The sequence below is a fragment of the Armigeres subalbatus genome, chromosome 1 (genome assembly GCF_024139115.2).
Source record: "Armigeres subalbatus isolate Guangzhou_Male chromosome 1, GZ_Asu_2, whole genome shotgun sequence".
NCBI classification, from domain to species: Eukaryota; Metazoa; Arthropoda; class Insecta; order Diptera; family Culicidae; genus Armigeres; species Armigeres subalbatus.
The window spans coordinates 200113912-200140055 of record NC_085139.1 but is presented as its reverse complement, the minus strand read 5'-3'; the positions used below and the strand labels follow the sequence as shown (position 1 = coordinate 200140055).

Sequence of the window (26144 nt, the reverse complement as noted above, 5' to 3'; positions counted from 1 at the left end):
GTGAGCCTTCTGGCTCGCGAAATGCAGAAGGTTGGAGTGAACGTGGCCGCTATTCAAGAGGTCCGATGGCCCAGATCCGGAGAACGTGAATTCCGAGCCGTGGACCCCACGGCCAACACTACATTCAAGTATAACATCTATCACAGCGGCAGTGAAACAGCAGAGCATGGAGTTGGTTTCGCAGTGATGGGCAAGCAGATGAAGCGAGTGATGCGGTGGAAACCCATTAGCGAACGAATCTGTGTGTTGAGGATACGGGGCAAATTCTTCAATTACAGCCTAATCAACGTTTACGCACCGACGAACGATAAATCCGGCCATCAGTAGTACCTACTTTGCACGAAAGAACATCCGAAAGCACACTTGGAGACACCCAAATGGTGAAACTTGCTAACAGATAGACCATATTCTGGTGGATGGGTGCCATTTCTCAGATGTTATCGATGTGCGGACATTCAGAGGTCCGAACATTGACTCTGATTACTACCTCGTTGTCAGTAAAATTACGGTTGTCAACTGTATCGAACGAAAGATCACAGCGAACGATGCGTTACAATATCCAGCGATTATCGGCGGAAGGAGTATCGGCTGAGTACCGTCAGAAGCTCGACGAACGGATAAGTGCAATCAACGTTAGCGACAACATCAACGATCTATGGGAGTCGATCCATGGAGCGGTGAGCACAACAGTACGAGAAGTGGTAGGCACTGCACAGAGGCGACCCAGGACGGGTTGGTTCGATGTGGAGTGTCAGAGAGTGACAGACGAGAAGAACGTTGCCAAAATATTTTCAAAAATTGTCTAAGCATCGCTTCACGGTCTATGGAAGCGCATCTTTTGGTTACATAAGATGGTTGATAGCTTCATTTTCAACAAAGTCGTACAACAAAGTTGTACCGATTAGGCAATAATTTCACTCTGAAAACGAACTTTTTACAGGAACATCTGACAGTAAAGTTTCTTATACCATTCGACTCAGTTTGATGAATCGAGGTGAGTGTGTGTGTGTGTATGTTTGTGTGTCTGTATGGTCACTTTTTCAACCTCAAAAACTCACACGATTTTCATGTACTTAGACTTAATTGATTTTATCTCAACAAGTTGCATTCCGCAGAGCCAATCTTCTAATTACATGCTATTTAATTTCATCAAGTTTGATTAATGCGTTCGCAGCTGACAAGGAAAATGGTTTAGGCAGTTTTCCATTTTTTTCCCATATAATCGGGACTACGAGCATTGAGCAGCTACCATGCTATAATATAAATTACGTTCGCTCCATGGGTTCGAAACCTCGCTACGGCAATATCAATAACGCTAACGCAACGAGCAAAGCTTTTCAATAAAGCTTGCACCCGCTCGGAAAGATCTTCTAGACTTCTACCACAGACAAACAGACGTAACACTAGAGAAATTACCATCGACCATGACTTCAACGTTCAATTTGAAATTGATTGATTGCGCGTTTCACAACTAGAGGCGCTAGCGTCGTAATCATTCGACTTTCACCCCACATTTCACCCCAGCGCCTTCTGGTGACAATGTCATACGAAACATTGTTTCGTGTAACATGCTCGCAAGATGGTGTTAGAGGAGTTGGACGATGGATTTTCCAGATAAATGTTCAAGCTGTTACGTCTGTTTGTCTGTGCTTCTACCGTGATATCTCTGAGACAAAAAGATGAGTCTCCTAGATATTTTTCTTCGATGTCTAGAACCTGTCAGACCTCAAATCCGCCTCAAATGCAACAACCGTTTAAGCCGGTGTCTACCTCAAATTTTAGACGAGTAGACCGATTGAACCGATATGGATTTGACAGGTGTGGTCTCTTAAATTTTACCTCGATATCTTCTAGACTCGAATACCACGGGTCTTCTAGATTTCTCCTAGATGTGGGTACCAAATTGCTTCTTCTTTTTCTTTTCTCTGTTGATATTTACATAAAAATCCATGAAACACCGCATTTTTAGGAAGATATAAAACATCTCTTTATTTTTGTATAGTGATAATTATGGTTAAATATAAATTGGGGAAAACTAACCAAGGTGCATAGTGGGTAATCGGATAGGAAAGAAACTGGACATGTGCATAAACCCACGGAATATCAACCCGGTCCTTATCGAAGGAAAATCCCAATCCGAGTGACGGCTACAAAGTGTTATACTTTTACGTTCCTTTAGCTCTTCATGGCTGAGGGTTTTTTTTGTCGACTTCGATCAGTAGCTTGTCTTCTGGTTTCATGAAAGAGACGGTGCCCTTGGGTTAATTGTAGATGAACCTGGTGCTCTTGTCCTCGCCTTGGAAAAAGGAGCAGGCAGAGGTTCCTGTTATTGATGTCGGAGTGTCGTTCAGTTGTTCGGGTGTCCCCCATGGGACGGAGTGGCATGCGTAGTCAGCGTCATCACGATGGGATGGGGTAACGTTGGAGGTTGTCTCATCCCAACGGAATCGACGTTTCAAAGTCGGCATCGTGCTCTCCACTACATAGTCGCTTCCGCCAATCCGTTGCGATGGGTGTTATCACCAGGATTTTAAGAAAGGAATTTCACTGTAATGTGCTGGCGTAGCGTCCAAATGCGTACTTTAAGTATCGTCCCAAGGGTTTTGCTTCCCTTGCCCTGGTTCATCACAACGAAGATCAGCTGCAAAAATAGATAAAGAAGAAAATTAGTTCAATTCGAGTCAAGTACGAGACACTGAAGACGGCCTTACTGTTGAGGTCGAAATCCGTATTTGTCAAACAAAAAACAAAATGGAAAACTTCCAAAAATGTTTGAAGATGTACGGTGCGCGTGCGAAGCGAATGATATTGTCTATCCGGAATAAACTTAGAACGCTTTTTATACCGAAGTTGGATTTTTCTCCAGATACAGGCAATTAACCCAACTTCGGAAATAGTGTGATGGATTCCTCTAAATATGCGCTTAACAAGGCATCAATTAGTTTGACAGATAAAACTTCGGAAGAAAGTTCGGTTCGGAAGTCCTGACTTCCGAATTCTAAGTTGGTGCTACGCCGACAATAAAAGTGAAAAAACATGGCGCGTGGCATTTGATCGACGAGTGCATCGGTAGATACACACACAATTGTAAATAGCCGAATGTATCATTATACGGGCCCGAGTATAAATGAATCTTGACTAAGGTGGTTTGCGTCTTTTCGAGGTAGATTCCAGTTCGCTTTTAGACATCCTTCCATGCGGGCAGTGTGGAACGTGTTGAACACGAAAACTAATCGACGAACAATGTACGCGCTTTTAAGTTTAGAGGCGACTCGATGATGTTTAAGGATGTTTATTGCCATTATACTTTATCGGAGCATTCGCACCAACACAGTTGTAAGTTTCATTTCTCTGTGGTTTCATCGTTGGCAACAGAAATTGCACTCGATAACGACACGATTAACTGCTGGTTCGTACGCTCGTGGCCATTAGGGTCTCGCCGACATTTCTCACCAACACGAACGCAGGTTCGTGGTTGCAAACAATCCCATTTGATTTTGCCGTGACAGCTGCTCGTGGTTGCAAACAAACCGAGTAAAAGTGTGAGTGGAACCTGCGTGTACGTACACGATCGCTGAAAGCCTAATGGTGGTGTTTGCGTTTGTTTTGTGTCATACATTGGAAGGGGAAAAAGAGGGGTTTCATTGATGCTTCAACATGCTGTTTGGTTTGGGTGGTGTGTGGTATGATGGGTGGTGTGGAGTTATAATGAAGTTTGGGTGATTTCAAGGGCAAATTTGAATATAGTTTTCGTTTTATACATCTCCTTATTTCCATATTATATTATGTATGCGCCCGCATGGAAGGATGTCTAAAAGCGAACAGGAATCTACCTCGAAAAGACGCAAACCACCTTAGTCAAGATTCATTTATACTCGGGCCCGTATAATGGTACATTCGGCTATTTACAATTGTGTGTGTATCTACCGGTGCACTCGTCGATCAAATGCCACGCGCCATGTTTTTTCATTTTTATCATTCGCTTCGCACGCGGACCGTACATCTCGAACATTTTTGGAAGTTTTACATTTTGTTTTTTGTTTGACAAATACGTATTTCGACCTCAACAGTAAGGCCGTCTTCAGTGTCTCGTACTTGACTCGAATTGAACTAATTTTCTCATATCTCATTTTGCAGCTGATCTTCGTTGTGATGAACCAGGGCAAGGGAAGCAAAACCCTTGGGACGATACTTAAGATACACATTTGGACGCTACGCCAGCACATTACAGTGTAATTCCTTTCGTAAAACCCCGGTGATAACACCCATCGCAACGGATTGGCGGAAGCGACTATGTAGTGAAAAGCACGATGCCGACTTTGAAACGTCGATTCCGTTGGGATGAGACAACCTCCAACGTTACCCCATCCCATCGTGATGACGCTGACTACGCATGCCACTCCGTCCCATGGGGGACACCCGAACAACTGAACGACACTCCGAGTCATCACCGAGGTCATCACACGTAGAAACCGATTTTCCGACGATAAGGATCTGGTTGATATTCCGTGGATTTATGCACATGTCCAGTTTCTTTCTTATCCGATTACCCACTATGCACCGTAGTTAGTTTTCCCCAATTTATATTTAACCATAATTATCAATATTCAAAAATAAAGAGATGTTTTAGGGCCGATGCCCACGTAGCGGTTTTTCAATGCCACGTGCACGCAGCGTTAAAATAACGCTGGTGTGCATCGGCGTGGTGACGCTGCGTTACCGCGTTTTCCCGGTGCACACCTGCGTCTTTTTGACGCTACGTGCACTCTGCGTTGAAATGACGCTACGTGGGCATCGAGCCTTATATCTTCCTAAAAATGCGGTGTTTCATGGATTTTTATGTAAATATCAACAGAGAAAAGAAAAAGAAGAAGCAATTTGGTACCCACATCTAGGAGAAATCTAGAAGACCCGTGGTATTCGAGTCTAGAAGATATCGAGGTAAAATCTAAGAGACCACACCTGTCAAATCCCTATCGGTTCAATCGGTCTACTCGTCTAAAATTTGAGGTAGACACCGGTTTAAACGGTTGTTGCATTTGAGGCGGATTTGAGGTCTGACAGGTTCTAGAAATCGAAGAAAAATATCTAGGAGACTCATCTTTTTGTCTCAGAGATATCACGGTAGAAGTCTAGAACATCTTTCCGAGCGGGTAATCTGGTCACCCTAGCTAAGAGCAAAACCGCTTCTCTCGTTTTCTCCGTTTTCTCTGCGTGCATAGCTGTCAGATTCGTCACAAAAAAAACAAAAACAGTTTTAATCAAAATAAAAAAAAGTATTTTACGTGCGCTGATATGCAAAAATAAAGAAATTCGTGAGTTGCTTTGGATATTTAATTGTAGAATCTATCGTTTAACCGCACAGTGCGTGGCAATAAAGTGAATTCGACTCCATAATGGGCAACCAGCTGGTTGGTGTGGCCCCGTCGCAAATATTCCCCGTCGAGCACTATCTGACTGGTTCTTTCGAATCCGATCTGCAGTATGAATCAGGGTAAGTAGGGGAACACTGTGCTCAGAGTGTCGATATTAATAAGTGACCCATATCTTGCATCGCTTCCAGAATGGGTAGCACCAGATTCCTGAAAGTGGCCCGCGCCAAGAGTGACGAAGGACTGGTTGTGGTGAAAGTGTTCGTCAAACATGACCCGTCGCTGCCGCTGGAGCAGCACGTCGACAAGATAGAATACATCAAGAAGAATTTGGCAAACGCTGTGAATTGCCTTCCGTTTCAACGAGTATTGGTATGTGATAACTGATAAGTGTCTTTGTTGGACTGTTTGTTAATATTTCTGTGTTTGCAAAATTAAAAAAAAAAAACATTTAAATATAATCATTATCAGGGATGTTCTTAAAATGATTATTTTTTTATTTGATTTTGAATGATTATTTTCAAACATTATCTTTTAGCTTATTGGTAATTTGTAAAATTTTGATATATCAGATTTTAAGATATTTTATTAAATTTATTTTAGACAACCGAACGAGCCTGTCTGATAATTCGGGAGTACGTCAAACACAGCCTCTACGATCGAGTTTCTACACGTCCATTCCTAACGCTGATCGAGAAGAAATGGATCACTTTCCAAATTCTCTGCGCAATGCATCAGTGTCACAAGCAGAAAATCTACCACGGAGACATCAAGTTGGAAAACATAATGATCACATCTTGGAACTGGATTCTCTTGTCAGATTTTGCTTCATTCAAACCGACGTACTTGCCGGAGGATAATCCGGCCGATTACAGTTTTTTCTTCGACACTAGCCGCCGAAGAACCTGTTACATTGCTCCGGAGAGGTTTGTCAAGACCGCTAGTGGGGAATCGAAACCGGATGGTCCGTTGGTTGGCGATGGTCCTTGCTATACTGGAAATCTTCAGCCTGAAATGGACATCTTCTCAGCCGGGTGTGCCCTACTTGAACTATGGACCGAGGGCACGGCTCCGTTTGAATTCTCCCAACTACTGGCGTATCGTCGTGGTGAAGTGGAAATGGTCAACAAGCACCTAGAATGTATAGAAAATGATGGGCTTAAAAGCTTGCTACAGTCCATGTTGAGTTTGAACCCGAAGGACCGAAAATCGGCTGAGATCTACTTGGATCAGGAGAGGGGAAAACTGTTCCCGGAGTATTTCTACTCGTTTTTGCAATCGTATCTGCAAATGTTTTCAACAATTCCGATCGTTCCAGCGGATGAGAAGATAACCCGACTTTACTCAGACATTGAACAAATTATCAAAATCGTCACTGGTCGGGATGTGCATGATGTGGTTAGTGTGGTTGATTCAGGAAAGGAGGATTCGGAAAGTCTCACCACGCAATCGGATAATGACGGTTTGATCTTGATTACAGCGGTGGTTACTTCCTGCATTAGAGGTATGTTGTGAAGATTCAAAGGCACAAGCTTTATTTTGGTCGCAACATTTGCGATAAATTTTCAAAATTATTTTCTCGTCTATACTAAAGTATTACCTGGTTGATGCGTTTTATGTTAACAAAAATATTTATGATTTATTTGAGTATTTCATAATTTAGGTAACACCTAATTTCGGAATTTACATTTTCTCGTAGGTCTAAAGTTTTGTGAATCCAAACTTGCCACTCTGGAAATCCTTCAGAAGCTTGCCGAGAACACAACGTCGGAAACCATCCTGGATCGCATTCTGCCATACATTTTGCATCTTTCCCAGGACAACACGCCGCGCGTTCGAGTTAGCTCCCTGGATACTCTGACGGTATGCCTCGGCCTAGTGCGAAATCTCTCGCGAAGCGATGCAAACGTATTTCCTGATTACATCCTACCAGCAATCGCGCCGCTCGCCACCGACAGTTCCACTATGGTGCGTGTGGCGTACGCCAAAAACATCGCCTCCCTCGCAGAGACCGCCGTCGGATTTCTCGAGCAATCTCAGTTCAGCTGCAGTTCCGAGAACCATCCGGCACCACACTACGAAACGGAGCTCAGTGCCCTGCACGAAATGCTGCACCAATCGGTGCTGTCGCTCCTCACAGACCAGCAGCCCATTGTGAAGCAAATGCTGATGGAATCGGGTATTACAAAGCTGTGCGTCTTCTTCGGTCGTCAGAAAGCTAACGACGTCATCCTTTCTCACATGATAACATTCCTGAACGATAAGGAGGACAAAAGTCTACGGGGATCATTCTTTGACTGCATCATTGGGGTGGCTGCCTTCGTTGGTTGGCATTGCTCTCCGATGCTGATTCCTCTACTGCAACAAGGCCTGACGGATCCGGAGGAGTTTGTCATTGCTAAAGCTATTCGAGCGACCACTTCATTGATCGAACTTGGTCTGATTCAGAAGTCTGGAATCATCGAGTGTATAGCCGAGTGCGCTTGTTATCTTAATCATCCTAATCTCTGGATACGGCACGAAATTGTCGGACTAATATCGACTTCGGCCAGAGTTCTGAACGCGTTGGATGTTCAGTGCAAAATTATGCCGTCCATAGCGAATCATTTGAGGGGCCCCCTCATACAGGTGGAAAAGCCGGAACTGCTGATGGATAGTTTGCTATCGCCGATTCCCAGAAGCATCTACGATGCTGTGATCAAATGTCCCAACATCAACCAGTTGATTGAGGTGCTTCGCGAACGACGGGTAGCCCGAAGCCGATGTGGTGAGGGATTCATTCCGCAGTACGGGGAAATGAACACTCAGATGAAGAATGTAAGTACCCTTCTTCTTCTTCCTTCTCCTGCGATGTGTCAAAGCAACACATCTATTTATGGCACATTGCTATACTGCCCCTCTTCGCATGTCCGTCCCATATCGATTTTTGGTGAGTTTGGTTTTCTTGTGGGAATTAGCTTTAAACTATCTGTAGTTTAAGAAAAACTGATAAAAAAGTGAACTTTGTTCCTTACATATGGAAAATCAAAACCCGTTTGTTTTGTCCCATGTCGAAAATATTCACATAACAGTCACGTGACTTCGTTACATCGTCCAGGTGAACTGTTCAAGAATATGCATGGTTTGCATAAATGTGTATCGAACAGTACAAGCGTAGCGATGGGGTTCCTCTATTCAATCATAACTTCAATAGAAAAAAAAACAAAATTTTTGGTCCTTCATGTGTTTTTGAATCTTAAATCAGAATAAAACATATTTTGCTCGTTTAATTTGTTTTATTGATATTTATTTTAAAATGCTTCATCAAGTACTATATTACGATCCCTTTTGCTCAGGTAGATCATTCCAGAACTGCTTCTGTTCCTCTTTGATGACCGGAAAAATAACATTCAGGAGCGCCTGCTTACGATCGGTACTTATACCGATTGGATGTTTGCGACACAAAATGTCAGTTAAACTGAAACTCTTGTCACCAATCGTCTTCATTTGTTTCTTGGACATGATGCAGCAAGACAGAATTTCCCCGCTCTCATCTACTGAGCTGCTGTAGTTCATTTCAAAGCTGCCTTAATTGAAAACAATCTTTCTGATGTCTTCGATGTATGGACGTGGTTTGCAGTGGTTTAATGTTACTGCGACACAGTCATCTTCATCTCGAAGAAATCATTCGCAACCATGTCTACCACAAAAACATTCTGTTTAGCTTTTTTGACCACCTGCTTAAATTCAGGAAACGTTGTTGTGGGATCACCATGTCGCATGGCTTTCTCTACAGCCGCGTGGAAGGAGTCGGCTGCCATAAATGTATGGCCGGACTCAAAAAACTTAAGAATGATTTTTTTTACTTTAGTAGTGTTTGCATTCAACAAAAGTATTAGGTACAGGAACAAGTTCCAGTTTTTGTTCTGACTAGAACAGTTGTCTAGCCAGAAAGTAATTTGTTCCACTCCGTTGCTACAGCACCAGTTGACAACTTTGTCAAAGCAACTTGTAATGTCCGCGGCTGACCTTCCAGAAGTAGACTCGTCCCAGACGCAGGCTATAACGGGGAATGCTTTGGCATAGCTGCCGACCGGGGCGAACGTCTCGTTAAATGCTAATAAGCGCTGGGCAAAAACGATGGACTTCAGACCTTCTAAGCGAGGAAGCTGAATGACCTGTAATTAAAAATAAATGCATAAATGCAAAATAAAGCAGATTCAATGATTTTATATTTTTGAAAATAACATTCCAAGTAAATTGTACCTTCTGAAGATCAACAGCGAAAACGATTTCTTTGGTTCGAATGTTGTCGCCATCAGCACGGTACATCAATCTGGAGGAAGATGCCAAACGATTTGCATAATGAACATATTGCAATGAAATTGTCTTCGTCGATGTGTCCGGATGCACTCTGATGTAATGTTGCCGCAACGCATGCCTCGCATTGCTCGTGGCCAAGCTTTACCAGTGAAATATTCATGCGTAACATTACATTGGAATAAAACGAATAATTGACCTTTAAGTCTGGTTGAGCCGAATCTTGATAGTTTGTATACATGGAAACTCCTGTTAGATCAGATGGTAGATAATATCGGTTCGGAGCGTGAGCTCGTCGATAGTGCGATACAGTTGGGTTGTATGACAAAATGTGCGATTTAACAGCTTCCTGTTTCAGTTTGCTTCGCTCGTATTTACCACGCTTGGAAGGCTTTGGATTCCCTTCGAAATCGCTATCGAGGCAACGATACACAAGGTTCCTAACAATAGACAACAATCAATATCATTGTTTACACATACTGTTATACACAGCTTACCCGCAGTTTTCTCCATATCCGATAGTGTTCAAGAAGAACTTCCGGCATACTCGTTCATCGCTTTCGGTCTTTTTTGCATTTGCAGTGAATCGATTTTTACGTCGGAGTGGCTTTGAGCTTCGGTTCCTCTAATATAATTGGTTTGACCCGTTTTATCGAGCTTCCAGAACTGATCATGTATAATTACCCGTTCGTCCTTCGACACAATCTAGTCACAATTCTTCTTGCAACCACATTTTTCGATGATCAATTTGTGGGCCAGACGCCGGTTCACGATCTTTGCTTTCAAAATTTCTTTTTTTGTTCGTTTCCGCTTTCTGGTTTGGATTTCAAAAAAACTTCCGTCTGAGTCCAGCACTTCCTCTTCAGAAGTAGAACACTTCTCCGCACTCTCCGTCTCATCTACAGAGTTCCCGTTTGGTGTCTGAATCACCTCTTCACCATATTTGTCCAAAAGGAACTTTTTCAATGGAAAATTGTAACCACCGGGTTCATCATCGAATCCGATAAATTCTTCTTCGGAATCTTTCTCACTAACGTCACTACCGTATTCTTTCAATGATTCCAACGCAGACATTGCCATATTGCCGAAATACTTGAGTTATTGTGTTCCCGGAACGATACTCAAAAACTAAACACGCGCACCAAACAAGCAAAGTTTACGCATGGCCTGCTTTTTAAATTATAGTCAAGATACAGGGTGAATAAGGACACAGGAAATAATGGAGAAAAAAAATTTGATCGCGAGACGGATATGCGAATATTTAGGTGATTTGATCGAAAATTATTGACATGTATGTAACATTGCTGTTTTTGGTGGTGGAAAATAAAATCTGTTACTTTTTTCAACGCAATTCAATCAAACTGGCTTATTCAAACCAACTAGTAACGAGTAACAAGTTGAAAATTATTTGCCGACGTGAAATGACGGAAAATTTAGAAAATATTTCAAGCGCCATTTTCTCCGCTTGTTGTTTTGCGCTATGGTACGGACATGCGAAGAGGGGCAGTAATAACGCTAAACAGCTTTTTCTTTTTTTTTTAATAATTTTATTTGCTAAATATCTAATACATGCATTCATCTCTTAGACTAGGTGTTCCGTGTTTTCTTAACACTATCACCCTTATTTGCTATGTTACTTTTTAGTTATTATTAATACATTTCAATTGCCTCTGGCAGTTAGGATTTTTCCTCTGGTTGAATTGAACCATGTAGGAATTACAATTTTTTTAACTTAAACTAAACCTAGCCTAATTTATACTAAGGATACAAGGAGCTAATCGTTGCAATAGAAGAGATTTTTGTCTAAAATTGGAAATTACTTTGTTGGACGTTTGTTGCTATGACTCAAGATTAGAAATTCTATGAAGTTCATTGGTACTATACCACGGAGGCAACTTCAGAATCATTTTCAAAATTTTATTTTGAATCCTCTGAAGTGTCTTCTTTCTGGTATTGCAGCAACTAGTCCATATTGGCACAGCATACCGTGGAGGTACCATATTCTGCGCATTTAAGAAAATTTTGAAATAAAATCGTTGTTATCGGGAAACCATAATGATTTATGAATATCTTTATGTAGTAGATCTGTAACTATAATCGCCGGAGGACAATGAGTCATGAAAATTTTGATTAAATTGACTAAGAACATATATTATTAATCGATTTGTAAACTGCCATATGGTTCCTAATTCTGCGCACATATTTTGAAATGTTCCATATTCTGCGCACAATGTTCCTAATTCTGCGCACAATAATAAAAACTCAGTTTGGGTAATTTTGTGTCTCATAAAATGGTTTTGAGCATTTATACAAATATTTCATTACTTTTTTAGTACCATGTATGTTTCCTGAAGTCTATCTGACTACAACGTTTAAACGTTCGCTAAGTATACGAAAAAGCATTCGCTCCAAAACGAATTAGATGGCGAATTAGACCCAAACCCAATCGATTCAGCTGCATTGAATTGAGATGATGCCTGTGTGTGCGTATATGTGTGTATGATGTATGTGCACACAGATGCTATTCATTTTCAAGACCATTAAACGTTTGCTCGCCATCGCCACAAATTACTTTCAAAGACCTTTTTTTCCGTTAGACAACATTCCAGATCGGTTATTGTGTCCATGTCAAGTCACTATTTTGTTGTGTTTACTAAAGTTCTCCAATGATGAAAAGCCATTTTATTATTCTGATGAAATCGGATATTTATATGGAATGGAAATAAATGTAATCCAACGTGAATAATAAGACCAGTCCTACATAAATGGTAATATTACCCAAAGTGCTATTTTCTCAAATGTCGGAATTCCAGTCCGGCCTAGGAAATATCCAAGTGGGGAATTATGTCGAATTTTCAGGGAAAATTATTCGTGCTAGTCACGTGATATACACATTTAGATTAGACACCTCGAAGTTTCAAAAAACACATAGTGGAGCTGTGGTGCGCAAGGCCAAGTAGCAAATGTCCCTTGTATCTTTCCGGATATCTATCTATCCGGATATCATTTTAAAATATGTGTTCTTGCCAAAACAGTTGCTACGTCCAATTTGGGTTGACAACCCAGGCTTATTGTACCTATCCATAATTAGGAACAGAAAGTAAATTTTGTGCCATATTCTGCGCAACATAAATTGTTTCCTATTGGATAGAGATTACACTCTGAAAGCCGATTTTCATAATATTGAAGCAACAAATAATCTGCTTTTGCACTTCGCTTTAAAAAAAATGAGTCCAAATCTTTTTTTGCTCAAATTCGAGAAAAAAATGTTTACGTGCCTTTTAGCGCTGCCGCTAAGGGAGCGTCCATAAATTACGTAACGCTTAGAGGGGAAGGGGGGTTGAGCGAAGTGTGACAATCCATACAACATTTTCAGATGTTTCATACAAAAAGTGTGACATAGGAGGGAGGTGGGATCGAAAATGCCAATTTTTTGCGTTACGTAATTAATGAATCTTCCCTAATGGAGGCCATTTTTTGACATTTTTCGTTTTTATCGATTTTGTTTTTCTTAATATTCCCGCTATCGACGCTAACTTATTGCTTTATTATCTGCTTATGACAACAATAAATTCCAAACTTTTTGATGACATGTAAGTAAATATGATAAAAACAGTAAAGAAAATTTAAAAAAATGTTTTTGTGTCGAAGTGCGCAGAATTAGGAGCCGCGCAGAATAAGGCACGCTCACGGTACAACATGGCAGGTCTAAAAATTTGTTTGTTTATCAAAAGTTTGTTCTTAAGACAAAGTTTTGATTTTCTGTTTATAGGTGGATATAGACACTTAATATATTTGTTACATTTGGCTTGAAGGTCTTCAATGTGATTTTCAAAAGTTAATTTATGGTCTAGCAGAAGTCCTAAATATTTGGCTTCGCTAGACCAATTAATTGGAACCCCATTCATAGTGACAATATGTCTGCTAGAAGGTTTCAAAAAAAGCTCTCGGCTTACGTGGAAAAATAATAAGTTGAGTTTTGGAAGCATTAGGGAACATTTTCCATTTTCGCAAGTAAGTGGAGAAAATATCCAAACTTTTTTGCAATCTACTACAAATGACACGAAGGATTCGCTCTTTGGCAGAAAGGCCCGTGTCATCTGCAAACAAAGATTTTTGACATCCTGGTGGTAAATCAGGTAAGTCAGAAGTAAAAATGTTATACAATATGGGCCCCCCAGTATGCTGCCTTGGGGAACACCAGCTCTTACAGAATTTAGAATACTGATTTTTTTTTTGTGAAATTTTATTGACTGGCCTAATTGATTAAAATTTAGTTACAAAATATTAACAGTTAAATGGAATTCTAATGAGGGTACATCAACTACAGTGTTAGCATCATTAACAAAGGAGATGTAATGAATGAAAAGCTTTAATATTTGTATTTTGCTATTTTCCCTATTCTCTCCAGTGATGGTCGAAGTAATTCGTCGAAAGATATTCGTCTCCATCCGCCTAAGATGGCTGTGATCTTGCGTTGAAAGAAGCTCCATGCGGCTCTAACTCGTTGGCACTCGCTGTATTTGTGTTGCAACGTTTCAACAGGTTCATTACAGTGTGTACAATTCTCGCTGTCCACACGATTCATGGTGTATAGTAGTTTTCGATAGGTACCTTTCTCGTTTACTATCAGGAATAGGTTGGTTCGTTCTGCTGATGTGAAGACGCGCCAGTGGAGACTTGGCCAGATCCTACTCCAAATAGCTTCAGGGTGTCTCTGTTGTACTCTTGGTGTTTCGGTTTGCTCTATGTAGTAGCGATGTATCTGGTCTACTGAAGGATTTTGCAGGACGTTTGGTGGTAATTGTTGGCGTTGGTGGCATAATAGTTTTAAGTCGGGTAGATCGGCAGGGATGATCATCGCTGGGTTATTGTTTTCAACATAGGATTTGTAGAAAGGCATATACGGGAGTTCCTGCAGGTGTCGATTCGTCATCAATGATTTACACTTCATTGATGCCAGTTGAAGCTTCATTCCTCCATTTATTCGCTCTCGAGCGAGCTGTGTCAACGGGACACGCGTGGGGATTCCACTCCAAAGAAATCTACCTAGCGTCGAAGTAACTTTTGCTGTGTGTATTGCGTAAGGTGGTAGAATAGAGGAAATGTACCATATTCTGGACATAATGAATGTGTTTGCGACGATCACTTTTTGATGCAAAGTCAAACTTCGCATTGAATGGCTTCTAATTTGATGGTCAAAGCCGTTCATCACTTCATCCCAGTTGAGTTTTACCATGACCCGTATTGAGTTGGCGAATGTTACACCAAGAACTTTAACAGTGTAGCTTGTTTGTAGCCATGGTACCGTAAGTGCATTCCCTTCAGTTTGGCCAATATCAATTGCTTTTGTTTTTAACCAGTTGAGTCTGGCGCCTGACACACGTTCGAAGCGGATGAACATTTCTCTTGATCTCTCGATTCTTTCTATAGATGAGCAAATGATCGTAATATCATCGGCATAGGCAACAACGATATCGTCCTCGCATACACGCTCTAGCTCTTTAACGAGTGGATGAAGATATATAACAAATAGATGCATGCTTAATGGACAGCCTTGTCTAACCGATCGTTGTATTGCGAAGGGTTGTGATAGGTGTCCATTTACCAACAATCGGGATGTAGCCTGGTTAGCAAGGACAGCGAGGAGCTCCACGAAATCCCGATTAAAGCCGAGCGAGCACATGGTCCGATGTAGAAACGACCGTCGCACGCGATCGAAGGCAGAGTCGAGGTCAAATGATATCAATTTTGCTCTCTGTTTACGTTTGATAATTTGAGCCAATCGATCTTTCAGTGAGAGAGTTGCTTGGAAGATGTTACGTGGGGAATTAGCACATTTCTGACTGTTGGTGAGGATGTCATGAGTTCGCATAACATTCTCCAAACGGCTTTTTAGAATTCGCGAGAGTAGTTTGTAATCAAAATTCAGCAGTGAGATGGGTCTGAAGGAGCGAATCGAATCATCTCCCCCTTTTTTCTTGACTAGTACGATTACTCCGTCCACAAATTTATCTGGAAGATGACTAGAGCGACTGAAGCAACCTTATGTCGCCACTGCATACGCGCAGCATCTCGAGGCAGCGTTGCCGGAAGAGGGTGAGCTCGATGGGGCCCCTCTTGAGGACTGCTGGAGTACAGTTGAAGCAGCCATTAACGACGCAGCGGAGAACAACTTCGGGTATATGGGACGAAGTCGACGGAACGATTGGTTCGACGAAGAGTGCAGACAGATTCTGGAGGAGAAGGACGCAGCGCGGGCGGTCGCGCTGCAGCAAGGTACCCGGCAGAACGTGGAACGTTATAGACGGAAGCGGAGACAGCAGACCCGCCTTTTCAGGAGAAGAAACGCCGCCTGGAAGAAGCGGAGTGCGAGGAGATGGAACAGCTGTGCCGTTCTCAAGAAACACGCAAGTTCTACCAGAAGCTCAACGCATCCCACAAAGGCTTCGTGCCGCGAGCCGAAATGTGCCGGGATAAGGATGGGAGCATCTTGACGGACGAACGTGTGGTGATCGAAAGGTGGAAGCAGCACTACGAGGAACATCTGAATGGCGCTGAGAGTACAGGCAGTGAAAGTCAAGGCAGCGGAGGAGATGACTACGTCAGTTCAGCGGACGATGGAAGCCAACCAGCCCCCACCTTGAGGGAAGTTAAGGATGCCATTCAACAGCTAAAGACCAATAAAGCAGCTGGTAAGGATGGTATCGGAGCTGAGCTCATCAAGATGGGCCCGGAAAAGCTGGCCACTTGCCTGCACAAACTGATAGTCAGAATCTGGGAAACCGAACAGCTACCGGAGGAGTGGAAGGAAGGGTTATATGCCCCATCTACAAGAAAGGCGACAAACTGGAGTGTGAGAACTTTCGAGCGATCACCATCCTTAATGCCGCCTACAAAGTGATATCCCAGATCATCTTCCGTCGTCTGTCACCATTAGTGAATGAGTTCGTGGGAAGTTATCAAGCCGGCTTCGTTGACGGCCGCTCGACAACGGACCAGAAAAATGCCGTGAATACCAGGTCCCAACGCACCATCTGTTCGTTGATTTCAAGGCAGCATACGACAGTATAGACCGCGTAGAGCTATGGAAAATTATGGACGAGAACAGCTTCCCTGGGAAGCTTACCAGACTGATCAAAGCAACGGTGGATGGTGTGCAAAACTGTGTGAAGATTTCGGGCGAACACTCCAGTTCGTTCGAATCGCGCCGGGGACTAAGACAAGGTGATGGACTTTCGTGCCTGTTGTTCAACATTGCGCTAGAAGGTGTCAGGCGGAGAGCCTGGTGTTACAGCCGGGGTACGATTTTCAACAGATCCAGTCAATTTATTTGCTTCGTGGATGACATGGACATTGTCGGCCGAACATTTGCAAAGGTGGCAGAACTGTACACCCGCATGAAACTTGAAGCAACAAAAGTTGGACTGGTGGTGAATGCGTCAAAGACAAAGTACATGCTTGTGGGCGGAACCGAGCGCGACAGAGCCCGCCTGGGAAGCAGTGTTACGATAGACGGGGATTCCTTCGAGGTGGTCGAGGAATTCGTCTACCTCGGATCCTTGCTAACGGCTGACAACAACGTTAGTCGTGAAATACGAAGGCGCATCATCTGTAGAAGTCGGGCCTACTACGGGCTCCAGAAGAAACTGCGGTCGAAAAAGATTCGCCACCGCACCAAATGTGTCATGTACAAGACGTTAATAAGACCGGTAGTCCTCTACGGACATGAAACATGGACAATGCTCGAGGAGGACTTGCAAGCACTCGGAGTATTCGAGAGACGGGTGCTTAGGACCATCTTTGGCGGTGTACAAGAAGACGGTGTGTGGCGGCGAAGAATGAACCATGAGCTCGCCCAACTCTACGGCGAACCCAGTATCCAGAAGGTAGCTAAAGCCGGAAGGGTACGATGGGCAGGACATGTTGCAAGAATGCCGGACAGCAACCCTGCAAAGATGGTGTTCGCTTCCGATCCGGCAGGTACGAGACGGCGTGGAGCGCAGCGAGCGAGATGGGCAGACCAGGTGCAGAACGACTTGGCGAGCGTGGGGCGTATCCGAGGATGGAGAGATGCGGCCTCGAACCGTGCATTGTGGCGTCAAATTGTTGATTCAGTGTTATCTGTTTAGATGTTAACTAAATAAATGAAATGAATGGCCACCCTGATCTAAGTAAAGTTGCTTGTTGAAGTATACTTTAAATACCTTCCCCTCGGATATGTTTCCTTGCCGCGGTGGGTCGGCTTACGCCATTAGCACTGATATGGCAACCAAAGACATATCCTGTCGTGGTGGTATCACATGTTGACATTTTGTTTGTTGTCGCGTCACGTATCTGGCATTGACACACTGATTTAGCATTTGCATGTGATCCAACGGACATCGTGTCTTGGAGCCTTGAATGGTGGTGCAGTCAGACAGAGGCCGTTTTCATCAGTGTTAATGATGTGAGTTCTCTTCTTTTCTGCAATACTTTTCTGATGCGTTCCCTGTGACGATGAGTCGTAGCCACGCTAGCTAGGCATTTATTGATACACAATGTATTCAAGACATTCGTAGGGAAATGACTACTGGATTCACTGAGTAGAAGTTTTTTTTTAAACTTGGAACGTGGTGCCAGTCTTATTTTGTTATGTCTCACTTTGAAGAGCCATAATAAAAAATACCACACACTATAATGATGGTATATGAACAATCTTATGACGGCTTCATTCTTGATAATTTTTACTAATAGTAGGGAATAAAGCGTGATGAAGCTTTGCTTTGCCACCGAAAAGTGAATCCTATGGCTGACTCATAACTGATCATTAGTATATAATAGATAACGACAGTTAGTTTGGAGAGGATCAAGCTACTTCTTAGAACATAATAATAGTAATACCTTGACAAAGGAATAACAATAAAATAGACTAAATGCACGAACAGTTTCCACTCTTTACAAGATATAACTTAAATTGTGTTTGATAGTATTGACACAGGATGAACCAATAACTTAGGCAAACAAAGTAATTCAAGGAACGCATACTTCATACCTTCTGACCATAATGGGGCCATCCAGAAACCACGTGGTCATATTTTTGAAGATTTTCACCCCCCCCCCCCCCCCATGTGGCTTATCGTGGTCATTTGGCAGACCCCCCCCCCCCCCTCCCCCCCCTATGACCACGTGGTTTTTTTCAAGTACAAAAATTTAAAAAAAAAACTTGTGTAACTAAAACATATGGTTATTCCGATCAATTTTGAAGATGGACAATTTCAACTGATTCAAAATCAAGCTAAACCCAGCATGGAAATTATAAATTTTCATGAATTCAAAAATTTTGATGTATCCGTGTATCGCTAAGCATACAAGCAGGTCTATTGAGCCGATGCGATTTCATTTATTACTTTCACAAGCTACAACAGACCTTCCATGAGTCGATGTTCTAAGATACGATATCGACTGAAGTAAAAAGGCAGCCTGAAAATTTTTAAATTTTTTCCATGACAATTAGGAAATTTCCAATAAAGAAATTATGGTATGAGCAACAAAAAGCAAATAATGCAAAATTTCCATAAACAATTAAGAATTTTCCACAAAACAAAAATAAATTAACACTTTTAAAACCAAAAATTGCAAATATAAAAAAAGAATTTTTTTATAAAGAAATCAAAATGACACGGAAAATATACAAACATTCCACAAGTAAATCAATATTAGAAGTAAATAATTACAAAATTTTTAAAAAATTACTGAACATATTTTCTCGGTCACTCAGATGGTTCTTTCGAATATTTTTCCAAGGAACTTCTATTCCACATCTCGGATTTGCTTCAGTTAATGGTCCTTCACAAGCGACTCATAGAGGAATGAATGTATTATAGACCAATTATTATTTTGTAGTTTGGATCATTTGATTTATCCAATTAACCAACGCATGAATGATGTATGATATAATATCCCAGTAGGTTCATTGGGTTGATATGACTTCAATTATTATTTATACAAGCTACTACAGACCTTTTAGGTTATACAAAACGTCCTGGAAGTCGTAATGTTTGCAACTTGTCTCTTGGATCTCATGTTAATGGAAATTAGGATCATATGATTATTTCATCGGATTGGGTATATACCGATGATGAGGACATTGCAAAATATCTAGCAGTATCGTGGGCTGAACTTGAGAGCATTTTGGAGTACCTTGAACATCTCGTATTCCTGAATATTAATCACTGGCTTAACGTTCAGAATGACCCATATTATCTGAGTGTTCAGAATGATTCAAACATTTCAACTTCATTTGTATGCTCTAGAATCGAAATCTTCCCAAGGTTTCGGATATCTGAGTTTTCAGGGACAGTCAAATTTTAGCTCCCATATTTTTTCTGTTGCCAATATCTTGATGAACAATTTTACTGAAGAAAATGGTAGCCTAGCTCTCTTTTGGGATTTTATAGACAATCTAAAATGCTGGGCATATATGACCCATCCGTCCTGAAAGGGTTGAGATTTGTTTTGGAATTCAATTTCAATCATTATTATAACACAATTTTTTAACAAAGATTGTTTTAGGAATTGGAGGGTTTTTTTCTGGAACACTGCCGCTTTTTTCATATCGCAGGAATCTCCTTAGTTCTAAGACCCTTTTATGAATTTAAAAAGCATTTTATTTAGAATTTCATGTTGATTTTTTAGATGCAAGCTTCTCTATGTCATACCCTTTTTCATACGCACTACTAGAATTTTGTGCATTTAGAACATTTAGGTGCATTATTAAATTTTTCGATCATATATCCTGATTATTCAATATCATAAAAACTAGGCTTCTTAAGCCTAAATTATTGCCTTTATTTATTGCTTGGATTAATTTTAAATTCCAAGATCTTCTTAATTATCAAGAATAATTATTCTGGAGTTGCAAGGAAAACCCTTCGGAATATTGACAAGAAATTCTTCGGAGTCTCCACGGAAAAGTCTTTAGAATTTCAACGACATTATTTTCCGAAATTCTGTGGAAGAGTTCCGAAAACGTTCGGTAGAAATTTTGAAGAACTTTAAGAATCCGTAGAAGGATCCGAAATGCATATTTACGATGAAAATTCCAATAAACATCAAATTCCGAAGAATTTCCAATATAAATTAGAAAAAAATCCAGCTTTTTTTACGTAATCTCAGACGACGGAAGATAATCTGGGATATCACTTTGTAGGCGGCATTAAGGATGGTGATCGCTCGAAAGATCTCACACTCCAGCTTGTCGCCTTTCTTGTAGATGGGGCATATAACCCCTTCCTTCCACTCCTCCGGTAGCTGTTCAGTTTTCTGGTTTTCAGATTCTGGCTATCAATTTGTGCAGGCAAGTGGCTAGCTTTTCCGGGCCCATCTTGATGAGCTCAGCTCCGATACCATCCTTAACAGCTGCTTTATTGGTCTTTAGCTGTTGGATGGCACCTTAACTTCCCTCAAGGTGGGGGCTGGTTGGCTTCCATCGTCCGCTGAACTGACGTAGTCATCTCCTCCGCTGCCTTGACTTTCACTGCCTGTACTCTCAGCGCCATTCAAATGTTCCTCGTAGTGTTGCTTCCACCTTTAGATCACCACACGTTCGTTCGTCAAAATGCTCCCATCCTTATCCCGGCACATTTCGGCTCGCGGCACGAAGCCTTTGAGGGCTGCGTTAAGCTTCTAATAGAACTTGCGTGTTTCTTGAGAACGGCACAGCTGTTCCATCGCCTCGCACTCCGCTTCTTCCAGGCGGCGTTTCTTCTCCTGAAAAAGGCGGGTCTGCTGTCTCCGCTTCCGTCTATAACGTTCCACGTTCTGCCGGGTACCTTGCTGCAGCGCGACTGCCCGCGCTGCGTCCTTCTCCAGAATCTGTCTGCATTCTTCGTCGAACCAATCGTTCCGTCGACTTCGTCCCATATACCCGACGTTGTTCTCCGCTGCGTCGTTAATGGCTGCTTTAACTGTATTCCAGCAGTCCTCCAGAGGGGCCCCATCGAGCTCACCCTCTTCCGGCAACGCTGCCTCGAGATACTGCGCGTATGCAGTGGTGACATCAGGTTGCTTCAGTCGCCGGAACTTCAGCCGCAACTTCAGGTAGTACCGCGGCGGTCGTCGGTACCGAACATTGTTGATGACGGATAGTTTTGGGCGCAGTTTAACCATCAACAGATAGTGGTCAGAGTCGATGTTAGCGCCACGATATGTCCTGACGTCGATAATGTCGGAGAAGTGCCGTCCATCAATCAGAACGTGGTCGATTTGTGATTCTGTCTGCAGTTGTGATCTCCAGGTGGACCGATACGGGAGGCTGTGTTGGAAGTAGGTTTGTGACGGATGGCCATATTCTTGGAGGCGGCGAAATCAATTAGTCGTAGGCCGTTTTCGCTCGTCAGCCGGTGAGCGCTGAATTTTCCAATAGTCGGTCTAAAATCCTCCTCTTGGCCAACCTGAGCGTTCAAATCTCCTATGTGATTTTGACGTCGTGGCTTGGGCAGCTGTCGTACTCACGTTCAAGCTGCGCGTAGAATGCGTCCTTATCATCATCAGTGCTTCTGGAGTTTGGGCTATGGACGTTGATTATGCTGAAGTTGAAGAACCGGCCTTTGATCCTCAACCTGCACATTCTTTCATTGATCGGCCACCACCCGATCACGTGCCTTTGCATATCGCCCATCACTATGAAAGCTGTTCCCAGCTCGCGTGTGTTGCCGCAGCTCTTGTAGATGGTATGATTACCTCTAAGCGTTCGCACCATTGATCCCTTCCAACAAACCTCCTGCAGCGCTACGATGCCGAATCCACGGTCCTTGAGCACATCGGCGAGTATGCGTGTGCTCCCGATGAAGTTGAGAGATTTGCAGTTCCACGAACCGAGTTTCCAATCGCTAGTCCCTTTTCGTCGCAGTGGTCTTCGCCGATGGTTCCGGTCCGTACTCTCTTGTTGATTGTTCGTTCTTCCCTAAGGTTGCTCGTATCCCGGCCAGCACCACGGGGAGGTAGGGATAGGAGTTGCTGGGTAAGAGGCTAAGGACCGCGAGATGGGGTCTATTTTATTCCTTCAGGTACGCGAAGTACCAATGGTACGCTTTGCCCAGCATTTACCGTGGACTGTACTTCTGATGTTTTCCTGTATTTCTTCTGGTGTCATCTCGATTGGTACTCCGGATATAACCCCGGATACCGTTAGGAAGTATTTCGAAATGTACGCTGGGTAGTTTTGTTTTTTCAACGACTTGTCTTCCTGCATCTGATTAATGCTGGTTTTTGTCAATATCATCAGCTTCCTCCGCCCAAGTGGTTTAACGTTAATCAAATTACACTTTGTTTGTATTCCGCTTTCCTGTTTAGGATTTTCCTAAACGAAGGTTTGTTTATTTCCCATGTTCCTTCTTTGCTGTCTGTTAGATCCACTATTACACGATAGGGTCCATTTCCATTGTCCGTATTGTTGTATGTGTATGTTGTCCTTGGTTTTTGGCCGATTGAGTTTGCCTTTCCGCCGGGGCTCTCTCCGGTCGGCATCTTTGCTGTTTTTTACACTTAACCGCTTTACCAGTTTTTCTTTGGACACTCGAAACTAATTTCCTTTCACAACATTTTTTGCCTTTCGTACAACAAAGTTGTGCCGAAAGGCTATCATTTCACTCCAAAAAGTAACTTTTTATAGAAGCCTCGGAGACCCATAGTGTTATATACCAATCGACTCAGCTCGACGAATTGAGCACATGTCTGTCTGTCCGTGTGTATGTATTTGTATGTATGTGTGTGTGTGTGTGTGTGTGTGTGTGTGTGTGTGTGTGTGTGTGTGTGTGTGTGTGTGTGTATGTGTGTGCACAAAAGCTAAGAAAAACATTAGACAACTTTTCGTATAGTAATCCTTAACCGATTTTCTCGCAAGTTTTATTCGACAGGGGACAAAGCATTGTTGATCACTATTGAATTTGATAACGATCGGTCATTGCATTTAAAAGTTATGAAGAAAATGGTACATCGAACCATATAAGCCCCATATAAGGTTGTTGTCTTGACTAAATACGAGAAAGGCACCATCAACGCTAGGTGGATTAATCTGGGTTTTTTAAAAAATTTCACGCTGGTTCAAAACTTGTTTCTATTCCAAGATGGCTGCTGATTATCCTGTTTCCGATGGTTAGCCCTATAGCCTACTATATTTGCGAATTAGTTTTATGCCAGGTCACTAAATCGGTACAGTAAGCGCAGGGCTCCGATGCTTCGAGTATCTACCGAATCTCCATTAGTTTCATTTACGTGCCTTTTGCGATTGCTCAACATCGTTACTATATGATCGATACCTTGCCAAGGTGTGGGTCTGCTTGGGACTAATCACCAAGACATCGGAATTGACTTGATTCAAAACAACGCAGAACTAGCAGAGTAAACACATCCCCTTTATTTACCCAAAATCAGAAATATTTACCAACAATAATTATTGATTATTACAAACAATTCAAACTTCTAATAACTAATCAACATCTAAAATATTTCCAGCTCTTCCGGCGCCTTTCGACGGAAGGCCTCACCGATCTAATTGAGGCCCAACTTCTTTCGATGAGCGCCCACCTTATCAAGCTTCACCGCTACAAACTGGCAGACACCCGTCTCCCACACAGCAATGGACGAATAACGCTCGATGCCAAACCGGACTTGGTGCGGGAGGTCCAGCTCTGCGATCGCGCTAAAATCGACCACACCACCAAAAACAAACAGCGCAAAAGTGATTCAGATGTTACGCAGGAATGGCAGCACATGTTCACGGCCATTGATTCACATTCCCCTTCGCCAACATCACCGTCAAACGATTCGGTCACATCGGTGTTGACGGTGGCAAATTTGGCACCACCTCCTCAGCCTACGCCCACCTCCAGCCTGGTCGAGTATAGTATGCCGGAGCGAACGGCCATGCAAGAGCGATCAGCCGAATGTCGCCTAGAATTTGAAAGCCTTGTCAGTAAGTTGAAAGGACGATATTCTTCGTACGCATTGAATAGAGAGCTACGCGACCCATCTGCGAATGCCATGCCGCTACCCTCGGGGTGGAAGATGAATGGAACAATAGCAGCTCACTTGCATGAACACAAGGCCGCTGTCAGCAGGATGACTACGTTGAAGCCGTATGGTTCGTTGTTTGCCACTGCTTCGATTGATTCTACGGTACGACTTTGGGACTGCAACAAACTTGATGGGCAGCAATCGATCAACCGATCCCGGCAATCCTATCACGCAAATACTCCACTCCATGCCATTGCTGCATGCGATGCCGGCCAATCGTTGGCCATTGCCGGTAAGGATGGTGCATTGCTGCTATTGAAGATCGACACGAACTCCAGCAAGATGGCTCTGCAACAGGCGCGACATTTAGATTCTAGCACTCGGGTCGATCGCATCGGTGGAGAACCGCAGGACGATGGCCCTGTTGTTGAGATGCAGCCTTTGGATCAGGGTGCCCAGAGTGTGATAGTTTATGCCACGTTATATGGCGCGTTGGTGGGATGGGATATCCGCATGCCCGGCTTTGCGTGGCGTCTGGAAAGCGATCTGCGGAAAGGTGTTATAACCACCTTCTGCGTTGATCCGACCAGTTCTTGGCTCACGGTTGGCACTAGCAGTGGTCGGCACATATGCTGGGACTTGAGATTTAGACTTCCGATAGCTGAGATCAAACATCCGTACGATTCAAGGATTCGAAGGGTGTCACATCATCCTACGGAACCCTCTTGGCTGGTGTCGGCTTCACAGGGCAACAATGAAGTCTACGTGTGGAATATTGAGACAGGGCATCGACAGCAGGCTTTCTGGGCTAGCCCGAGCCCACCGCTCTCGAATGCAAATGTATCGTCACATTCCGTGTGTGCTCTTCTGCCCGGTGTAGCAGATGGCAACGGGTTCCTGCTTACTGGAGGAACTGATCAACGGATTCGCTACTGGGATCCAGTGAACGTAGACAACTGTTCTCTCGTTGTTCCCGCCCCAAGAGATTATCTTTCTACGTCGAATATTTCTTACGAGTAAGTTTATTTATTTTTCAAATATTCCAGGACAAGCATTGAAAATACCGAATGCTAACCTGGGGATTAATATTTTTTGTTTACAGATCCCGTTTGATCGACGGAACGCGTGTGATTTCTGAGATTCACTACAGCAGTGGGGCGGGATCTGGAGGAGGGCAGGATCGCAGTACCCGAGCAGGCTCGGAAGACGCACCACGATCGGGGCCGGAAATGCCTGCCCCTGGGCATCACGACGTGATCAGCGACATGCTTATGTGTCGAACGTCTAAACAGACGTTTGTGGTGTCCAGCAGTCGCGATGGGGTAGTCAAGCTGTGGAAGTAAGTGATATCTATGATATTTATCAAACTCTAAACGATGAAGCATAATATATTATAATATATACTTTATTGAAGTTCAATCAACGGTTGACTCACTAGAATTTTCTATGGTCCGAAATCGACTTCCTAATGGATTT

At 42.9% G+C, this 26144-nt stretch overlaps 1 protein-coding gene across 1 annotated transcript; it reads left to right on the top strand.

The window, feature by feature from the left end:
* The first annotated feature begins 5215 nt into the window (after positions 1-5215).
* On the top strand, positions 5216-26055 carry LOC134205679 (phosphoinositide 3-kinase regulatory subunit 4). Its single transcript, XM_062681194.1, has 6 exons — positions 5216-5494; positions 5564-5744; positions 5976-6876; positions 7072-8189; positions 24168-25684; positions 25771-26055. The coding sequence occupies exons 1-6, from the start codon at positions 5397-5399 to the stop codon at positions 26009-26011; spliced, it is 4056 nt and encodes a 1351-aa protein (XP_062537178.1). The 5' UTR covers positions 5216-5396; the 3' UTR covers positions 26012-26055.
* The last annotated feature ends 89 nt before the right edge of the window (positions 26056-26144 follow it).